Here is an 18877-nt window from a genome sequence, read left to right as displayed (position 1 = left end):
ATTATATACTTAATAGAAACATCAAAAGAATCGAGTTAATTAATCGATTTAATCGCTAGGAGTTCAGCGGGAGCAGTTGTTCTCTAGGTATAGTTTTTTAGGTTTTTCACAAAAACGGCGCCATAAAAATTAATTTATTTTAAGTCAAAATGCCATTTTTTAAGTCCCAACCTAAAAAATAATGAATTGTGCATAATATACTAATAGCTTCTTCGGTTGCAAGATAATATCATAATGAAACAGATATCTAACTTATACCTAACATTACCATTAAATTACATTGCGTAATCCCAAATGCATATCAAATCGCATTAGGTAGCACGTAACACAATGCAGCCGAGGGGAAGAATATCTCATTTGTCAAGCAATCCGAATCGGAGATATTTTTGTGCGTATCTCGGATTTGGGAATTGATTTGATATCGATGAATTATGACCAATGACGTGACGGCTGTGGTTTCGAATGATTTTTAACAGAATCAATTCCTTATTCGATGACTTTTTAAAACGATTGTCTCATAATTTTTATAAAGTTGACATATTCAACACCAACTTGGCAAGTTTTGTGGATCATTTAAAACATTTATTTCAACTCCTGGACGGCTTCGGGGCGTATTCTGCTGAGAAAAACGGACACCTCCAAAATCATCACAATAAAAAATGTCCTTGATCTCGATCGACAAAAACGTCAATCACTGTGACGGTTGATAAAAGGTATTTCATTCTTTACTGTGCTACATAATAATAATAATCATTCGGCTGATATCTTTTTTTTCGTAAGTTTTTATATGTGCCGGATCTCTAGTAACAAAGTATATACCCAAAATAATGCCTTTTTACTGTCTTTAGTATTTTTATCTTATAACAGAACGATTATTGTAATAATTGCTAATCTTGCTACTTACTATTCTTACTATATTTTATCTCCTTTGTTTGAAACTCGAGTTTTTTCAGTACCCTTTAAGGAAAAATTTGTTCATTCCGTAAATATTATTTTCCTTGCAAGTTTCTCTTTGTCTCGTATCACTCTTAACAATTTAAATACTCTAAATAATGTATTCTTACCTTCTTTAGTAGATTTCTCTTGTATGAACATAATTTTTGTAATCACTGCTAATATTGTTGTTAAACATTTTCACCATATTTTACTTCTTATCATCCAAACACATTATTTTTTAACATTATTCAAGAAAAAAATAGATCATTCTGTAAATATTTTTTTCCTAACATGTTTTTGTATGATCCATACAACTATTTTCCATTTATTAACCATTCAAATTAACATATTCGTACTTTCTTGTAACAGCATAACTATTGCAAAAATTGCTAATCTATCTTGTAATTACTCTTACCATAGTTTATTAATTTTGATAAAAACTAAAGACTCTTTAATATTCTATAAGAAAACAGTAGATCATTCCATACGTATTGTCCTACTCACATGTTTTTATATGATTTACACCATCATCAATAATGTATTTACCCAAAATAATGTGTTCATACCTTCCTTAACAGATTCCTCTAGTTTTGACATAACTACTGTCACAAATTCTAATGTTTTGCCCTATCTTTCGACATTCTCACCATATAAACAAATAATACCACTTTTATTAACACGAATATTTCTCACCAGTATTATAATTTGCGGTTGTTTCTTGACAACACTTAATACATTTACCTCAATACTATTTAAATCTTGGAAAGAAAGTTACTGGAAATGCTCTAACTCTGTTTTAATTACATCTTTGTTCACTAACCTTGTTCTTATCTATTCATCACACTTACCCATACTCTTCATACATGCTCGTGATACAATTAGCTGGTACTAGTCAAACGAAATGATTGATATTAATCTACAAATAGAAAACCACGGTAACGTGATTTCTCCTGAAACCAATGATGCCTCAAAGTGCATAAATATTCTAAAATCCTATAAACGATTAAAAATATTCTCAACAAACATTCGAAGCGTTGATAAGAACTATAATGACCTTCTTGTAACACTTGCCGATTTGAATAATATTTTTGACATAATAATTTTAACTGAATGTTGGATCAAATCAAATTACACTCACAAAAACATTACAGGATTTACAGTTTTCAATACACAAAATAATAAGACACAGTCAGATGGAGTAATTGTCTATGTAAAATCTGAGCTGGACCCGATTATCTCTGAATTAATCATTGATAATGCCAACTGCCTTAAAATAAAAACCATCCAAACCACAATTCTTGCACTATACAGGTCACCTAAACACCAAAATATTTCATCCTTCCTTAAATCCTTAGACTTGGCCTTATTTAACTGTACACCAAATGAAGAGCTAATGGTGATTGGTGACATTAACATAGATTTACTTAAACCAAAAGCATCACAAACTCTCGACTATAAAAATCTCATGACTCAACACGGGCTTATTTCTTATATTAATGCCCCTACTAGAGTAACTGATACTAGTAACTCATGTATTGATCACATATTTCTACGAACAAAAAAAAATGCAAAGGGAATTATATATCAATCAACCATAACGGACCATTTCTCAATAGCAATTGGTCTTATGCATAATAAACCCACTACCGGAACGTCACGTAGTAATATAAAAAAGAAACACATTAATCTCGAGAAACTAACTTCTAAAATTATTTTAGAAAATTGGCTCTCCACTCTAAACTCCACAGACGTAGACATTGCTTTTAATACCTTCTCTGAAACTCTCTTGCAACATATTGAGGATGTCACTGAAGAATCCCTTGTGAATAATTCAAAAAATAAAAAACTGAAACCATGGATAACAGATGGCCTAATTTTTTGTATTAAAAAACGGGACAAGCTTCACAAAAACTTACTCAATAATCCAGACATTCAAGCCCAAATATTTTATAAAAAGTACAGAAATATATGTAATAATATCATTAAAACCACAAAAGAAAACTACTACAAAGAAAAACTGTCCAGAGTCGGTAATAATAACAAACAAATTTGGAATATCGTCAAAGAAATATCTAACACTGATCACCCAGTACAACCAATCAATAAATTAAACATCAACGGCCAAGACACCTCCCTAAATGACCATCCAGACACTGTGACCAATCACATAAATGAATACTTTTGCAATATCGGTAAAAATCTAGCATCAAAGATTTTAAATAAGACATCAACCGATGAAAATGCCCTTGCCGACATTATCAATCAATGTGCCAGTGAAACAGATAATATACTCACCTTAAACCCGACCAACTACGATGAAATTTCTCAAACCATTAGACAGTTAAAGCCCTCTCATTCGTGCAATCATGACAAAATTTCCTCAACTATACTAAAAACAGTTGAACCCTTTATAATCCATCCATTAGTACATATCATAAACCTCAGTCTCACTAAAGGTGAATTCCCAAACAAACTCAAACTTGCCCTAGTCCAACCAATTTTTAAGTCCGGAAATCCTACTGACATAACAAACTACAGACCAATTTCTATATTATCATCACTATCAAAAATTATTGAAAAAATAGTAAAAAAAAGACTTATCGACCATCTTACAAAATATAACATACTCTCGTCAAACCAGTATGGCTTTAGAGAAGGACTCAATACAGATTCAGCTATTTTAGAACTAACATCACATATAACACAAGCCTTAGACAAAGGTGATAAATGTCTGGCAATATTTCTGGATTTAGCTAAGGCATTTGATACAGTATCTCATCCAATCCTTCTAGCCAAGCTCAAAAAAATCGGAATAAAGAATAAGGCATTTGATTGGTTCAAATCGTACCTCACAGACAGAAAGCAATGTGTTAAGCTACCATCGCATGAACCATCCCATTCAACTAGCATTAACTTTGGTGTGCCACAGGGCAGTGTACTCGGTCCCACACTTTTTCTCATTTATATCAATGACTTATGTAAACTATCTATTATTGATGGCAATATAATCACTTTCGCCGATGACACTGCCCTAGTACTAAAAAGTAAGACATGGGAAGAAACATTTCACAGAGCGGATCTAACATTGCAAATTATTAAACAGTGGTTGGATGATAATCTACTCACCTTAAACATAACTAAAACGAAATATATAACGTTTAGTCTTAATATTCCGAGTCAGCCTTCAATCAATCATACACTAAAAATACATTCTTGTAGAGATAACTCTAGTTGTCTGTGCAATCCACTAGAACGAGTAGATTCCATTAAATATTTGGGTGTAATAATTGACAATAAACTACGATGGGAAGATCACGTAATAAATGTTACAAACCGTACACGGAAACTGGCATATATCTTCAGGTCATTACGAAATATTCTTAATAAAAATACACTAAAAACGGTATACTTTTCTTTATGCCAATCAATTATATCTTACGGTATAATAGTCTGGGGAGGATGCTCTAACACGATATTAGATCCATTAATTAAAGCTCAAAAATTGATAATGCGGACTATTTACAAAGTACACTATATTCACCCCACGAAGGACTTATTTAACGACTTCAAAGTACTCAACATAAAATCCTTATACGTCAAAAACATATCCTCCTACTATAAATTCAAACATACGAAAAAAAATATTTTTGAATCGACCCATAATACAAGATATTCCAACAAATCGAATTATACTATTCCCCCAATAAAAACCTCAATGGCACAAAGACAATTTAACTTTCTTGCTCCAAAAATATTCAATAATTTAACGTTAGAAATAAAATCAATAGCCAAATACGACAGTTTCAGGAAAGCGCTCGGGGATTTTTTGATGTGTGATTGTTATAGTGTTAGTAGCCTATTCCAAGTACTCAGATAGAGGTGTATATATTGTTTATATGCGTGAGGATGCGTCATATGGGTGTATGTATACATGTGCTGTTATATGTATATAGGTATGTCTGCTGCTATATACACATGTGTGCTTGCATGCACACATATTAAAAATTATATACATAATTATGTACATTTTTACAATCTAATGCTAATTTACTTCTTTCTCCTTTCTAATTTCTATCTTCTACTTTTTATTACAATTTTTCCAAAATTTTAGCTTCATCTATAGTTACTAATTTCATATGTTTACACTAGATTTCATATTTCATACAAATTAATTACACTCACGGGCTTTTTCACCAAACCCTTATAAAGTTTATCATAACTATATGTCACATAAAATTATGCATACGATAAAGTTGCTCATAAACCTAGGTGCGTTTCACCACAGAAAACAAGGTCCCACGCAGCTATTAGACGAATCTCTCTGGCAACAGCGCTTTTATAATGTCTAATGCAACGCCTGTCTTTAAAATGCGATTGTTTCTATGGAATTGCAAACGTCAAAACGGTAAACAGACGTGGTTTATTTATGCAGACGACATTTCTGCCCAATTCATTCTTGGTAAGTACAATAGTTTTTGGTATTGTTAATTATTATGCGATCTTACTAGAGATTTGAGTCGAATTAAAAGATTTGTCTTATTTTTCAGGATGAATAAACGAGATCGAAGCATTAATTTTACGAAAGACGAGTGACAGTGTAAACAAACTACTTGAATATAGCGACGCGGTGATGTCCTTAGGAGATAACGGCATCAGGTATTATAATATTACAAATGAGGATGTTCAAAGTCACACAATGTCACGCACTAATTCTTTTGAATTATTGTTCTTCCTGTAAATCCCTAAAGCCTTGCAACGTGCATCTCGAACTGTCAGAATTCAGATTCCATATAAATTCGCTATTTTTTAATATATTTCAAAATAAAATACTGTTCTTGAATGTGGATTAAAGACTCTCAGTTTTGTGCAGTACAAATCGACTTATGCACTTAAAAATATAAAATTTTTGAACTCAAACATTGATAAAGTCACTTACAAATGGTTTTTTCATCATGAAAACTGTAATTACTACTTTACACGAAACAAAAATGTATTTAATTAGACAAAGATGTTATAAAAGTTATTGTCCCTTAACTTTTTTTAATTTAATATGAAAATTTGCAAACCTCGACAAATATTTATCAAACGCTAAATGTTTTTTCATAGAATTATTTGAATTCTTTCGGGAGCGTTTATAGTAAATTACTAAAAACGCACTATTCTCTCTTATACTTCCAGATAACCCGAATGCCATTGCAGAAGAGGTACTCATGGAGGTGTTCTCCATAGAAGAAGATGAAGACGATGCATTCCTCGATAACCGTCCACTTCCAGGGCTATTTTTGGATACGCAGTCTCCGATCCAGAAGCCCCCGCCTCAGACCTTATGTCGTGGGATAGTTGGACCATCCCCCTGCTTCGCACGCCTCGATGATCAAGCAGCCGCAGCCGGTGTCTGCTGTGAGGCGGCCACTGCCTCAAATAAGCCGCCGTCTCGTTAAACAGAATCCCCCAGACTCCAGAGGGTCCTGATACTTGAAGACAATTGAGGAAATAGGAGGGAGATGATAAGAGGCAATTGAAACTGAAAAGCACAATTAAAAATTGCAATAATAAATTAATGTTTTTTTAATTCCATTCCCTTTTAACAAATATATATTTTTAATACATAATTATTTACAAATATAGAACTTAAATTATAATAGATTATTAAACAATAAACATTATTCAATGATCTCGTGACTGGATCCAAGCTACCTCTCCTGGAAGCAGTTGTATCTAATAATTAAATTGGCATAGCAGTTAGGTAAGTTTTTTAGATTCTCACGGCCAAAAGCATTTTTGTTGTTTGTTTTTGGGGTGTTATGCCGTGTTGCGCTAACTCCTTCTTTAGCCGACGTTTCGGACAGCGTTGCAGTGTCCATCATCAGGGCAGATCCGGTAGATCCGAAGATGTGCAGTATAGTATATAACATATAACTATGTATATAACATAGCAGTTACTTGCGTGTTCATGCAGAACACACCATTTCTGTTTAGGCGTACTTCAGCATTTTTTCACCTGAAATAAGAGAAAGTAATTTCAGTAATCAACATTATTATTTCAGTGCAATGGCAATGCCATCAGGCGACAACACTGTGCTTGTCACTTGCCCGATGAGTCTTGTGAATGAAGTTGGCTTGCGCTTTCATCATTTTAATAGTCTTCATTGATTCTAATGACTATTTATCACTATAGTATGTACTACTGTAGTATGTTATTGAAGTAGCAAAGATTCTTACTTGGTGACATTGCGATTTGCAACATGTTTGCAGGATAGCCTTTAGGAACTGATCCAAATTATAAATAAACCTCTTTTGGGAGCCAGGTCCTAAGGGAAGTGAACGTACACTGGACGGAGGTGTACAATAGCCTCTTAGCACTTCTTTTTGGTGCAGCGTTAATCCTGAAAACAATTATATTATGGTGTATCTATGTACAATGCTTGTAGCAGGATATAATAATATATTATTTTGGCACACAAAATAACATTACACACAGTAACTAACGTCACTGTGTACATACACTGTTATTATTTGAGTACAGCTATTTCGTTATGTATTTGTATTAAAATAACATACCTGGTGGTGGTTCTCCGAGACATTTTGTCGATGATTCGGTTATGGATTACATAACAGCATGTTTCATCAGTCGAAAGCGCGAAATGAAATCTACATCATTGAAGACTTCCAAATTTTTTTCATAAGCTTATATTGTCACTTACTGTTCACTCTTGGTATTCGCATTACTGACGCCCGCGACCCGTCATATGCTTCTGCATCTTCAATTCTGGCAAAATCCTCAATTAAATCCACATTTAAGTAAAATAATGTAAACTTCACAGCTGTCAAAAGTATCAAGTGTCAAGTCAAAACGTACTGAAAGGCAATAGGTAGAAAACTCGGCTAATATATCCGACATATAACCACTATTAGCTGCTTCAAGTACCCTATAGTGAAGAGGGACTTTATCTTACATATAGGCGTTTTTGAGCGTTGGTGAAATCGAAATAATACTTTATCCTATGCATAGTGCTTCTGACAGTTTATGAGCAGGATGGTGAAATACCCCGTCAATTGGTCACCATGAAACAGGCAGCCGCCTAGTATGGTGATTCATTATATCTACTCTATGTAAATTTCATAATAATGTAACATGTATTAAATAAATAAATAAATAAATAAACAATACTCCTAAACACATCATGTAAACCTACAAATAGCTGTAATTTTCTGTTTTTGTTTCTTGTGTTTGTATGACTTGTTGCATGGCTTTTATCAAATGTAATTTTATTATTATTTTTTATGTTTCAAAGTATCTGTCAAATTAAAATTATACTACCAACCATGTAAAAGCCCTCTGGGCGTTAAATAAATAATAAATAAATATTTTGGTGATGCGTTTGGCGAAGATATTATTATTTATGACTTTCCTGAAGTAAATATTTATCTAGAGTTTTTTGTGTACCTATTGTTTTGTCGGTAAATATTATATTTTTTTTATTGGTGTGTCGTACCTTTTATTTTTTTTAAATACATGTTATGATAACATTCAACGTTTTTTGGGATAAATTATATTTTTATCATTTATCATTCGTGATTTTGTGATTACTAGACTATCTCGGATTTTACCTTTAGGTAAACAAACAACTAAACTTGTAAACCTACTTGTAGTTCCTACTTCAGTCAGACATAAGACAGTTTACATTTTTCATTGTGCATTTCATGTTGGCAGGTTGGTATTTCGGAACCCAGCTATTGTCAAAATAAAATGGCCGTCCGCTGATTCTGTGGGTTGTTTTGCACCTGAAAATAAAATATTGGTTTCATAGCGTAATTCAGCATTGATACTTCGTATTCCAAGATATTTGAAAAAAGGATGGCAGAAAATTAATAATGGGCTGTGAAAATGATTGCACAGTTACTTCTACGAAGTACAGTGAACATACGTGCTAACAAGTGTTAAAATGGGTTACCATTGTCTATTGTGGTTTTTGACGCTACCGCTCTGGAACATTAATCTTGTGTTTGGATTAAATGATTGTCCGCAAGAATGTTCGTGTTTATCTACTCTCGTGTCGTGTTCCCAAGGAAACATCTCTGGGCTCTTCGATCAATTACCTTCCTGGGTGGAAACCTTAGACCTCGGCTCGAATAAACTTAAAGATGATTTTATCTGCAATTTGTCTCACCTTGAAAACCTATCAGATCTTAAACTCAGTAAGAATTCGTTTACGTCAATACCAAATGTAGGTATTCTGAAGACTTTGCGCAAACTGAGCTTGTCTCATAATGAGATTCGAAGTGTTAGCACGGTCTCCCTTGCGGCATTACCCGCCTTGGAGGACTTGAACCTGAACAATAATAATATCGAGAAGCTCACTCCATTCGTCTTCCCCAAGAACAGTTCCCTTCGGACGCTTCACTTGACCAATAACCGAATCGAGATCATTCAAAGTGGCGCTTTCGATAATTTAACAAACCTCCTCAAGCTGAAAATCAACAAGAATCGCCTTTCCTCTTTACCCAAACATTTATTTCAAAATCAGAAAGGGCTCAATGTTTTGGAACTCAACGAAAATCAGTTTCAAAAAATGGAGCAACTAATTTTCCAGGGCTTAGAAAACTTGGACACACTGAGGATCCGAGGTAATAAGATAGGCCACTTGAGTGATGCTGTGTTTTTTGGCCTGAAATCCATAAAATCTCTACAGTTGGATCGCAATTCTATCTCTGTCATTGCCAAGGGTTGGATGTATGGGCTGGCCACCATGACCTACTTCTCTCTCTCCTCAAACATGCTGGTGGACATGGAGCAAGGCTGCTGGGAGTTCAACGGGTTGCTAGAGGAACTTGATCTGTCCAAAAACCACCTAGAAGGCATCAAGGGTCATTCTCTCCAACACCTCTCCAGCCTGAGACGCTTGAAATTAGACAATAATAAAATTTCCACTATTGCAGAAAATGCCTTCAGTCATACTCCAAACCTGGAAGTATTAGAGTTATCCCATAATCAGATATCGTGGACCGTTGAGGATATGAATGGACCTTTTCAGCGATTAGTCAATCTACACAAGTTCTCACTGGCTAACAACCACATCAAGTCCATCAGTAATAAAGCCTTTCTTGGTCTGACCATGCTCACCTCGTTAGACCTGAATGAAAACAACATAACGTCATTACAAGATCACGCCTTCGATCCTTTGCAGAACCTCAAGGATCTACACATGAATACGAGCAGCTTGTTGTGTGATTGTAATCTGCAATGGTTAACTCTTTGGGTGCGACGTCTCCCACTGCCTAACTCAGTCAAAGCAGTCTGTGCATATCCCACATGGCTGAGGAATAAGCCCCTCCTTCACTTGAACCGAGAGAACTTCACCTGCAATGATTCTCCCAAGCCTAAGATCTTGGAACATCCTAAAACGCAGCTGGCTATCAAGGGAGGCACTTCCCACCTACACTGCAAGGCTGTGTCCACTAGCAACGTTCGTATGGTATTCTTGTGGAAGCGAAACAATGTAAATATTACCAACCCAATTGTTAGGGAGGAGTTGGTTTCTGATGAAAACACTCTGAAGGCCCATTCAGAATTGTTTATTCCAAATATCACTAATTCTGATTCTGGTAAATACCAATGCGTTGTATCCAATAGTTTTGACACGACGTATTCGCACAAGGCTCGAATAACCATTGTTATACTTCCCAAGTTTATAAAAAGACCCAGCAATATCACAGTGAAAGCGGGAGAGACTGCCAAGTTGGAGTGTGCGGCCAGCGGGGAGCCCGCCCCGCAGATTGCCTGGCAAAAGGACGGAGGGAATAACTTCCCGGCTGCCAGAGAGAGGAGAATGCATGTTATGCCTAAAGACTATGCATTCTTCATCATCAACTCTAACATATCAGATATGGGCGTGTACAGCTGCACGGCACAGAATCCCGCAGGAGCTATCATTTCGAACGCCACTTTAACTGTACTGGAAGCCCCGTCCTTTGTCAACGCTATGGTCAATAAAGAAGTATCTGCCGGCAAGTCTGTAGTCTTGGAGTGCATGATCTCTGGATCACCCAAACCTTTACTCACCTGGTTGAAAGACGGCTCGGCTATTGCTAGAACTGAACGACATTTCTTCACTGCTGAAGATCAGCTTTTGATTATAGTCGGGGCTGTACCAAGTGATGAAGGATTATACGAATGTGAAATAACCAATTCCCTGGGAACGATGAAGGACTCCACAAAACTAAGAGTTTTACCTCCAGTAACATCCGTGGTGAATGAAGAAGACATGAAAGGCATAATAATTATAACGGTTGTTTGCTGTGCGGTTGGAACTTCCATAGTCTGGGTTGTTGTTATTTATTACACAAGAAAGCGTATGAATACCCCGATTCCTCAATTCACTACGGACTCATTACAGCTGGGCCCTTTATCCATGGAAGCAGACCGTCCTGGAACCCACATATTTACCGACAATATATCAGAAAGATCTTCTTGCAAAGACAGCGGAACTGGAGACTCCGCTAAAAGAAGCAGTCTAGAAGCTCTCCCCGGGGACGAGTATCCTAGTATTGTGGAGATTAACGGAGTTCCCGTGTATTCGGAAGCGGTTAGAGTGCCCCCAGACGAGGGTCACCGTCTGCTATCCGCCATGGACGGACACGGAGGAGCCCTGTACTATTACCAGGGTGATCCCGATTGTATAGTGAATTTCACCACATCGGGGCAGGGGAACGATTCTCACAGAGAAGATTCCAACAGAACATTTCCCTATTCATAGTGATAGGACCTTATTTGCAATCGCGAGTGTTTTCTAATTGTGCCCCATGACCTTCCTATTGCATAAGTGACACTTGCCGGTCTGTGGGCTGTTTAAGACTGATTTAGCTCATAAGTTTTTGTATAAAGAGCTTATACATAATGTGTAAATATTGTACATTTAATAATAATAATAAATGATGTAGTTCCTAATTGTTTTGTACGGCTTGTGAAGCAGCCAGGATATAATATGGGAGGTGTGGCTCCGGAGATCATGCAGTGGTTCTCTGCCGTGGACAGAGATCGCTCCGGACACATCTCCGCCCAGGAGCTGCAGGGAGCTTTGGTCAACGCCCAAGGGAAGCACTTCTCGGATACCGCCTGCCGTCTCATGATAGGTAACTATTCTGGCATCCAAACACTTACTGAAAATCCCATTAACATTGTACTTGGCAGACTAGGCTAAATACTGGTAATTCACCTGTAATCGCTTTATAGGGATGTTTGATGGAGACCGCTCCGGCACCATCAACGTGGAAGAGTTCTCCAAGCTGTATGCCTATATCAACCAGTGGCTGGGAGTATTCCACACCTATGATCGAGACCAATCAGGCCACATAGAGGAACCTGAGTTATCGCAAGGTATGATATGATCCAAAATTTTGCAAGGTATGATATTATCCAAATTTTATAGTTGTAATTTAGCCATTTCATGCAGCTATTATTACTGTCACAATTTTGTTTTTGTGGTGTTTCAAAATTCTCATACCAAAAATATTCAATTTTTAACTAGATTTGTCTCGGATTAGCGATATCCAGATCAGTAGTGGTTGATCGTCACTAAAATGAGTTGTGTGCTAAAAATCTGTCTGTCTTCATCACCAGACACCTGGTAAAGCATACTAGCAATTTTGAAGCTTCTACCTGCTGGAATTATCCTCGAGCCCACTGAAAGTGGCACCATCTCTATTCGGCATAAATAAATGTATTGGGGCTTGGGGTGTTTCCGCCTTACTGAAGAGTTCCGATGAGCGCTGCTCATATTTCAGAGAAGTTTTAGCACAATGGTCTTCATTCACGCTCTATACAACTCTGTACTGTAAACCAGACTAATGTTTAAACTTGAAATCTAGGATCCAGACTAATGTTTAAAATAGAATTGCAATGACTTACACCAACTGAGATATATCGGCTTGAAGCACTGAAAAGAGGAGGAAGGGTAACTGAAAGCATTAGGCTGATTGGATATTTTGTTTGTTCAGCCCTGAGCCAGATGGGATTCCGCTTCTCACCGGACTTCATCAAGGTGCTGGTGAACAAGAGCGATGTGGTGAACAAGAAGGAGGTGTCGGTGGACCAGTTCATTGTGCTGTGCGTGCAGATCCAGCGCTTCACTGAGGCCTTCCGCTCCCGCGACTCCCAGCAGCAGGGCATCATCAGTATTGGCTTCGAAGACTTCTTAAATGTCGCCCTCAGCTGCTCTATCTAAGGCAGCTCAATTGTTACAGCATTTGGTATTATCCATTGACCATTCTTACATTATCATTCTCAAAATGCTATTTGCATATAAAAACACTTTTGATTTTATCTACTTTACTGGTGATGCAATATACCGGGTACATAAAGAAATACGGCAGTGTCTTTTGTCTTTAGCCTACACCCTGCTAATCGTATAGTGTGATGCACACCTCCGGCGCCATATGCATATTATATTCATGCTCTCATTGTAAACGAAAATGTATTGCTTACAAATAGTGTGAGTGCACAATTGGGGATTGGGGGTTTTAAATCAGCCCCTCATTTGAGCCTGCTCAGGTGAACTCACATGCCACAAATAGCGGGCTCAAGTTTGAGGGTCTTCATTTGGTTTTCCTATGACTCAAGGTTTCTTTATTAGTAATATGGAGAATATCTATTAGTAACGTGCCTTTGCAGCAATGTTGCAGATCCGTGGTAGTATTACTATAGGACCCTGCCGTGTTTGTTACTTCTCATTTTTATTAAGGTATTCTCATTGGCAAATTGCAAATATCAATAGTACACTGGCCTTTTTAGATTTATCAGAGTGCTTGACCTTCTAACTTCTAATATGTATTCTCAATCCCCGGCGTTGCCCGGGCTTTATCCTGCTAAAGGGGATGGGATGGTTTTTCGAAATTTCATGTAGACAGTTATCTTTTTCTTGTTTTGAAGGTCAAGCGTGCAAAATTCCACCAATCTTGGGATAAAACTGTAGATTTGCATAAAAACAACAGACACTCTTCTTTACATGGTATCCGAAAATTTGTAGTACAAGCGGGAAACTGATGAATCTACATTACATAGAGAACTAAATAAACATAATTTTTTTCAATCTGAACATGTTGAATTTTTAAGTTTCCATTTTTTTTCGGTGGGTTAAAACAATTTTTGGAGTCGGTTCTACGATTCAACGCATTTTAAAATAAGTTAAACAGCTGATATTAACCCTCTAGCGACATATTTGTTTCAAATTTGACCTAAAAATTCGTACTTGGAGTACATTTTCTCAAAAATGAAAACTCGCATCAAAAAAGTTACCACAAAATCGACTCCAAATGTGATGTACATTCACTGGTTTCCCCGCTTGTACTATTGAGTTTCCGGACACCATGTATATAGAGAGGAGAAACATTTAATATTATTTTATTCACAAAACAGTATTATAATTTTCATTATCAGTTGATATTTTGTAAATATGTATGTATGATTATCTACTTTTAAAAATACTCATTGATAATATCAAGTTATCACACTTCAAATGATAACGCCAGTTTTACAAAATATTTACCTTTATAGTTTTATAATTATTATTTTGTTATCTGTTATAAAGATTTATAATTTCTAAAGATTTTTATGTATCACTTGTGATAAAGTATATTAACAATCTTTTATAGTTATATACTTGATTTATCAATACAATCATCTTTCGAATTTGTCTCTTAGTTAACTAAACTTTTAACATTGGATCATAAGGAATTAATTATTGAATAAGAAAATTAATACTTGCATTATCCCGTTTTACCTGTGAATATCTGCAGGTCGGTGGCTGAGTTGACATCGCGTTTGGGTCCCACCCAGGCGTCGTGTGTTCAATTCCTCAACTGGCTAAGTCCTCCATCACAACACAAGCAACATTTTCCAGTTACTGTTGTGTTAGTAGGAGGCTTTTAAATATTTTCAGGTTATTCATAACCTGGGATGTTTGTCTTTCTTTAAAAAAAAACTTTTAACCACTATATAATCTGAAAATAATGTAATGCCGTAACCTAATTTTATATGTTTTTCCAAAATAACTTGATTTTTACTTGTAAAAATTTAATAAAATTGATACAAAAACATGAATAATTAAATTAGTCTATTATAATCTTTGTTCCTTTGATTTGTGAATATTTCTCAGGCACTGGTTGTTAGCTTGCAATTTCTTTTATCATTGGCAATTAAACACCCCTTTCCATATTGCGCATGATCACTTTACTATGTGACTTTCGAAATTAAATGTTCACAGAAGACACGTTATTCTCCAATCCCAATGGGAAGAGAATCTAGAATGACCAGAAAATGCCAATTGAACAATGAACTCTGTATGTAGTAAACTATCTTGTATGAAAGGGTTAGGTCATTACCTTTATTTAAAATTAACTCATCGGTGTGCAGGTGGTCCATCCAGAACCCTTTTCTTTAAATTTTACATATGTCGTCTTCCGTGGTTTCGGCAAAATGAATTATTCATTTTATTAACACGAATAGTATTTATTTTTATGAAAGCTTTACTTATTGTAGGACACAACTCACATTTCTTTCCTTAATATATAATGTAGACTAATATAAAAATATCTATGCTATTATGGTCACTATTCCCACCCGGTGTGGTCCTGGATATATGGATAGTATAAATATTGATATACTATTTATTATGTAATGGAAATTGTACAAAGTATTGAATGTTTTGAATTGTAATGGTGATTCTTATAATGTTACTTGTGTGTGATTGTTTGGTTGACTAGTGACTGTATTTGTTGAATGTCTGTAACTGTAAGATGCTGACTGTAACTGTGTTGTAAAAACATTAGAATATGTATTTGCATTTTGATTCGACTAAATCCTAAGTTAATATTAATTATTAATCTGCAGCTACCGAGATGCAATGCCTTAAACAATGATGTACCGTGGTTACCACCACTCAACAAGCTATAATACCACTTTGTCAATACATTATTCCAGTATAATAAAAGTTTTATTGGTCTGTTAAGCTTGCCTTTCCACAAATAACTGAAAAATCAATAAAACGTGTTTCACACCTTTACATTATTTTTCATAATAAAAATACAAGTGAGTAAATAAAGTATTTTATTTTAAGAAACCCAAATCCTAGATTAATCAATCTGATGTTTGAGTAACGTTTTGATGGTTAGTTAGGAACAATTACAATGCTTTATTTCCACCAAAAACTAACTGAAAAACTTATAGACAGAGATTTCACATAGTGCCACCAATTAGGAGGAATGTATAACATTTCCCCAGGCTTTAAAATGCACGAATACGGAGTGGCATTCTTAAATTCAGGAAACAGTTCCAAGTCTGGCTGCGTGGGGTCAACCTGGGCCGTGTTCCGGAGCAAGTTATCAGGGTGGCAATACAAGTAGGGGCTGTCCTCGGGACTAAATAAGATAATCAACTTCTTTCCCACTACCTGTGGATAAAACAAACAAACACCGACCAATGATTATGATGAATTTCACTGGGATATATTGATTTGACAGCATGATTATTTATTTCATATTACCTGGGCCAACAAATTGTGTTTGGGGTCAAAATGTAGTGGCGATATTGTTCCACAAGGACCAAACCAAGCATTTACATCAGTCTCTTCCTCTGCTAAAGAGTCATCTTCGCGCAAGCAGCAATATTCAGGCTCTTTAATATCAGCGGCTAATTCAGATATTTGATTGAAGAGTTGATGCTGAGCCAAGTAACCGATGGTCGGTTGCTTGCTGAGAATTTGTGTTTGGATAAAATCCTTAACAGTCATCAGTTTTTGCGTCCAATCTTTGTCAGTGTACTTGGTACCGAGTTCAACGGGGACTGTTCTGTGGCCAGCTTTATTTAATATATAGTTCATATCCGGCCACAACTTCATGGCTGGCCAATGAGTTATACAATCAAGTAAAACTATGGGTGTTTTGCTAGCAAAATATCGCCAGTTAAATGTTTCCATTGACGGACAAATATCTTTCTTTAAGGTGATGCCAAAATTAAACTGATGCGAGCCGTTCCCATCTTTGGAATTTGAAGAAATGGAAGTCATATCTTCCCAGTCAGCTTCTGAAGCGCAGCAGACTGACGCCAGAGTGTGGGTGCTATGTTTATTGAGAACATCTGTGTGCTTCTCATTTACCTTGGATGACGAACAATCGGCTATATTATCTGAACCGTTTTTCCTAGAAAAATATTTAATTACTATTAAAAATAGGTACCTATTCTTTAGTTATGCAAGTGTGCATTGTCCTCGGGAAAATTGAAATCTCTACAATATAGTAATATAGCCTACTCAATATGAATAAACCTTACTGTAATTTCCACAAAGATAGCAAATTAGCACATTGATGAAGTAAGTCCCCTTGCACTTGTGCTAATGGCGCCCCAAATAGTAGTCCATTATCAATTATTTGAAATGCTCCGTCGATAACATTATCCAAGGAGCTGTCATTGTTTTCTAGAAAGGCAAGTACCTGAAATGGATAAAAAGGTTATAAAGCAGGCAAGCTACAAAATATTAGCAGTTGCTTTGGAAAGAATTGGATATACCTTAAAGAAACATAAGACAGTTATGCTACGACGATCATTCAAAGGCACATTTTTCCAATGTCCCATATTCAATCGCTCATGCATTCTATCAAGGGAACTTTGTATCAAAAATACTAATTTTGGAGGGATACTACAGGAAGATTTAAAATGTTGACAACATGACTTGATGACAAAAAGAACCGCGGGTTCCACTCCAAATAAGTGTTTTGTTTTAATAGATGGAATTATTAATTTAATTTTTTTTGTTACATCTGTCATTTTAAAAACAGGAAGACACGTGATAATAGTTTAAAAAATAATAATAATATCGAAGCATTGAATAAAACCACTTTTTAAATAACCTATAATAAATGTTTAGTAAATACTAAAAAAATAATACAAATATGCGAGAAACGTCAAAAAAGAAAATATCCATGGAATTCATGGGCATAAATCAACTATCATAATCAACTATCTTCATGGGAAAGGTAAAAACTAGTGATGCGCATGATCGAAATATTTTAATCGAAACATCAAAAGAATCGAATGATTATTTATTTATTCATTTTCGGGAAATCGACAGTTACATTTAATCAGTTTGTACATAAGTATTATAAAGCCAAAATAAAACCAATTATGGATTTCCTCCTTGTGACTTTACCTCTACTGAGACAGCATAATATGGAATTAATCATGTACAATCAGTTGAACATTCATTAGTTAATTTATCAGCTAATAAAAGTTTTTTCGAACAAAGGTGTAATTTTCCATACTTTTATCAGAATCTAAAAATTTCTCAGTAATAGTAATTCTGTGGTATAAAAATTTATTTCAGCATATGAAAAGCCCTATATACATAAATTAGACTGAATCACATTGACAATACTCGTTTTACGTCAAATGAAAGACTAATCGTACCTAAGCATTTAAAAAAATATGGACAAAGAACGTTGGACTTCACCACCTACTGTCACCTACAGAAATGAAAAAATATTATGTTAAAAACTTGACTCGCTGAAAGACCTAGTACTATTATCTCTATTTTTTATACTATATATGTGTTTTTTTTCTTAAAGAAAGACAAACATTCCCGGGTTACGAATAACCTGACAACATTTGAAAATCTCCTACTTCCACCACAGTAAGCGGAAAATGTTGCTTGTGTTGTGATGGAGGACTTAGCCAGCCGAGGAATTGAACACACTACGCCTGGGTGGGACCCAAGCGCGATGTCAACTCAGCCACCGACCGGTATATATATACCACCTTTTCACATATATATAATATTTATGTATACCGGCAATGATTAATTTTTTACTAGCAACATTAATATTATTATTATTTGTTGCATGTTCCCGCTGACAAGCTAATTGCAGTAGCTTAGCCTGATTGGTTTATTTA

At 35.5% G+C, this 18877-nt stretch overlaps 3 protein-coding genes and 2 long non-coding RNA genes across 6 annotated transcripts in view; 3 read left to right on the top strand and 2 right to left on the bottom strand.

Moving 5' to 3' along the window:
- LOC149408880 (peflin-like) overlaps window positions 1-16031 on the top strand; it is a 34239-nt gene extending 18208 nt beyond the window's left edge. Inside the window, exons 2-4 of one of the 2 annotated variants that reach the window (XM_089650345.1) lie at window positions 11910-12069; window positions 12170-12313; window positions 12934-16031. In XM_089650345.1, coding sequence (XP_089506471.1) covers window positions 11910-12069; window positions 12170-12313; window positions 12934-13160 — 531 coding nt within the window. In that variant the 3' untranslated portion in view covers window positions 13161-16031. Of the gene's footprint in view, window positions 1-11906; window positions 12070-12169; window positions 12314-12933 lie in introns of both variants that reach the window. The other variant, XM_089650344.1, reaches the window with a different exon arrangement.
- LOC149408883 (uncharacterized) lies at window positions 5478-6430 on the top strand. The gene is made up of 2 exons (XR_016305353.1): window positions 5478-5592; window positions 6115-6430. It is a non-coding gene; the product is annotated as an uncharacterized LOC149408883 (long non-coding RNA).
- On the bottom strand, window positions 6524-7982 carry LOC149408882 (uncharacterized). Its single transcript, XR_016305354.1, has 3 exons — window positions 7498-7982; window positions 7159-7322; window positions 6524-6937 (listed from the first exon to the last, which is right to left on the bottom strand). It is a non-coding gene; the product is annotated as an uncharacterized LOC149408882 (long non-coding RNA).
- On the top strand, window positions 8486-11905 carry LOC149408881 (leucine-rich repeats and immunoglobulin-like domains protein 3). Its single transcript, XM_089650342.1, has one exon. It carries the CDS (start codon window positions 8883-8885, stop codon window positions 11691-11693), a length of 2811 nt encoding a protein of 936 aa, XP_089506468.1. The 5' UTR covers window positions 8486-8882; the 3' UTR covers window positions 11694-11905.
- LOC149408879 (lysine-specific demethylase 8-like) lies at window positions 16032-17942 on the bottom strand. Its single transcript, XM_089650343.1, has 4 exons — window positions 17498-17942; window positions 17261-17421; window positions 16476-17130; window positions 16032-16382 (listed from the first exon to the last, which is right to left on the bottom strand). The coding sequence occupies exons 1-4, from the start codon at window positions 17753-17755 to the stop codon at window positions 16125-16127; spliced, it is 1332 nt and encodes a 443-aa protein (XP_089506469.1). The 5' UTR covers window positions 17756-17942; the 3' UTR covers window positions 16032-16124.
- Window positions 17943-18877: the final 935 nt, after the last annotated feature.

The sequence above is a fragment of the Hesperophylax consimilis genome, unplaced genomic scaffold, assembly GCF_061612785.1.
Source record: "Hesperophylax consimilis isolate HC1 unplaced genomic scaffold, BYU_Hcon_1.0 scaffold_46, whole genome shotgun sequence".
In the NCBI taxonomy this organism is placed as follows: Eukaryota; Metazoa; Arthropoda; class Insecta; order Trichoptera; family Limnephilidae; genus Hesperophylax; species Hesperophylax consimilis.
Note: the sequence above shows the minus strand (reverse complement) of the source record. Positions and strands in the feature narration are given on the sequence as shown.

Excerpts from the sequence above, each read along its gene's own strand:
- LOC149408879 (XM_089650343.1), bottom strand. The coding sequence starts at position 17,755 with ATGACAGATGTAACAAAAAAAATTAAATTAATAATTCCATCTATTAAA. Across the intron at positions 17,422-17,497 it reads CTGTCTTATGTTTCTTTAAG|GTACTTGCCTTTCTAGAAAA; the intron begins GTATATCCAATT and ends TATCCATTTCAG. Across the intron at positions 16,383-16,475 it reads AACACAATTTGTTGGCCCAG|GTAGTGGGAAAGAAGTTGAT; the intron begins GTAATATGAAAT and ends TTTTATCCACAG.
- LOC149408881 (XM_089650342.1), top strand. The coding sequence starts at position 8,883 with ATGGGTTACCATTGTCTATTGTGGTTTTTGACGCTACCGCTCTGGAAC.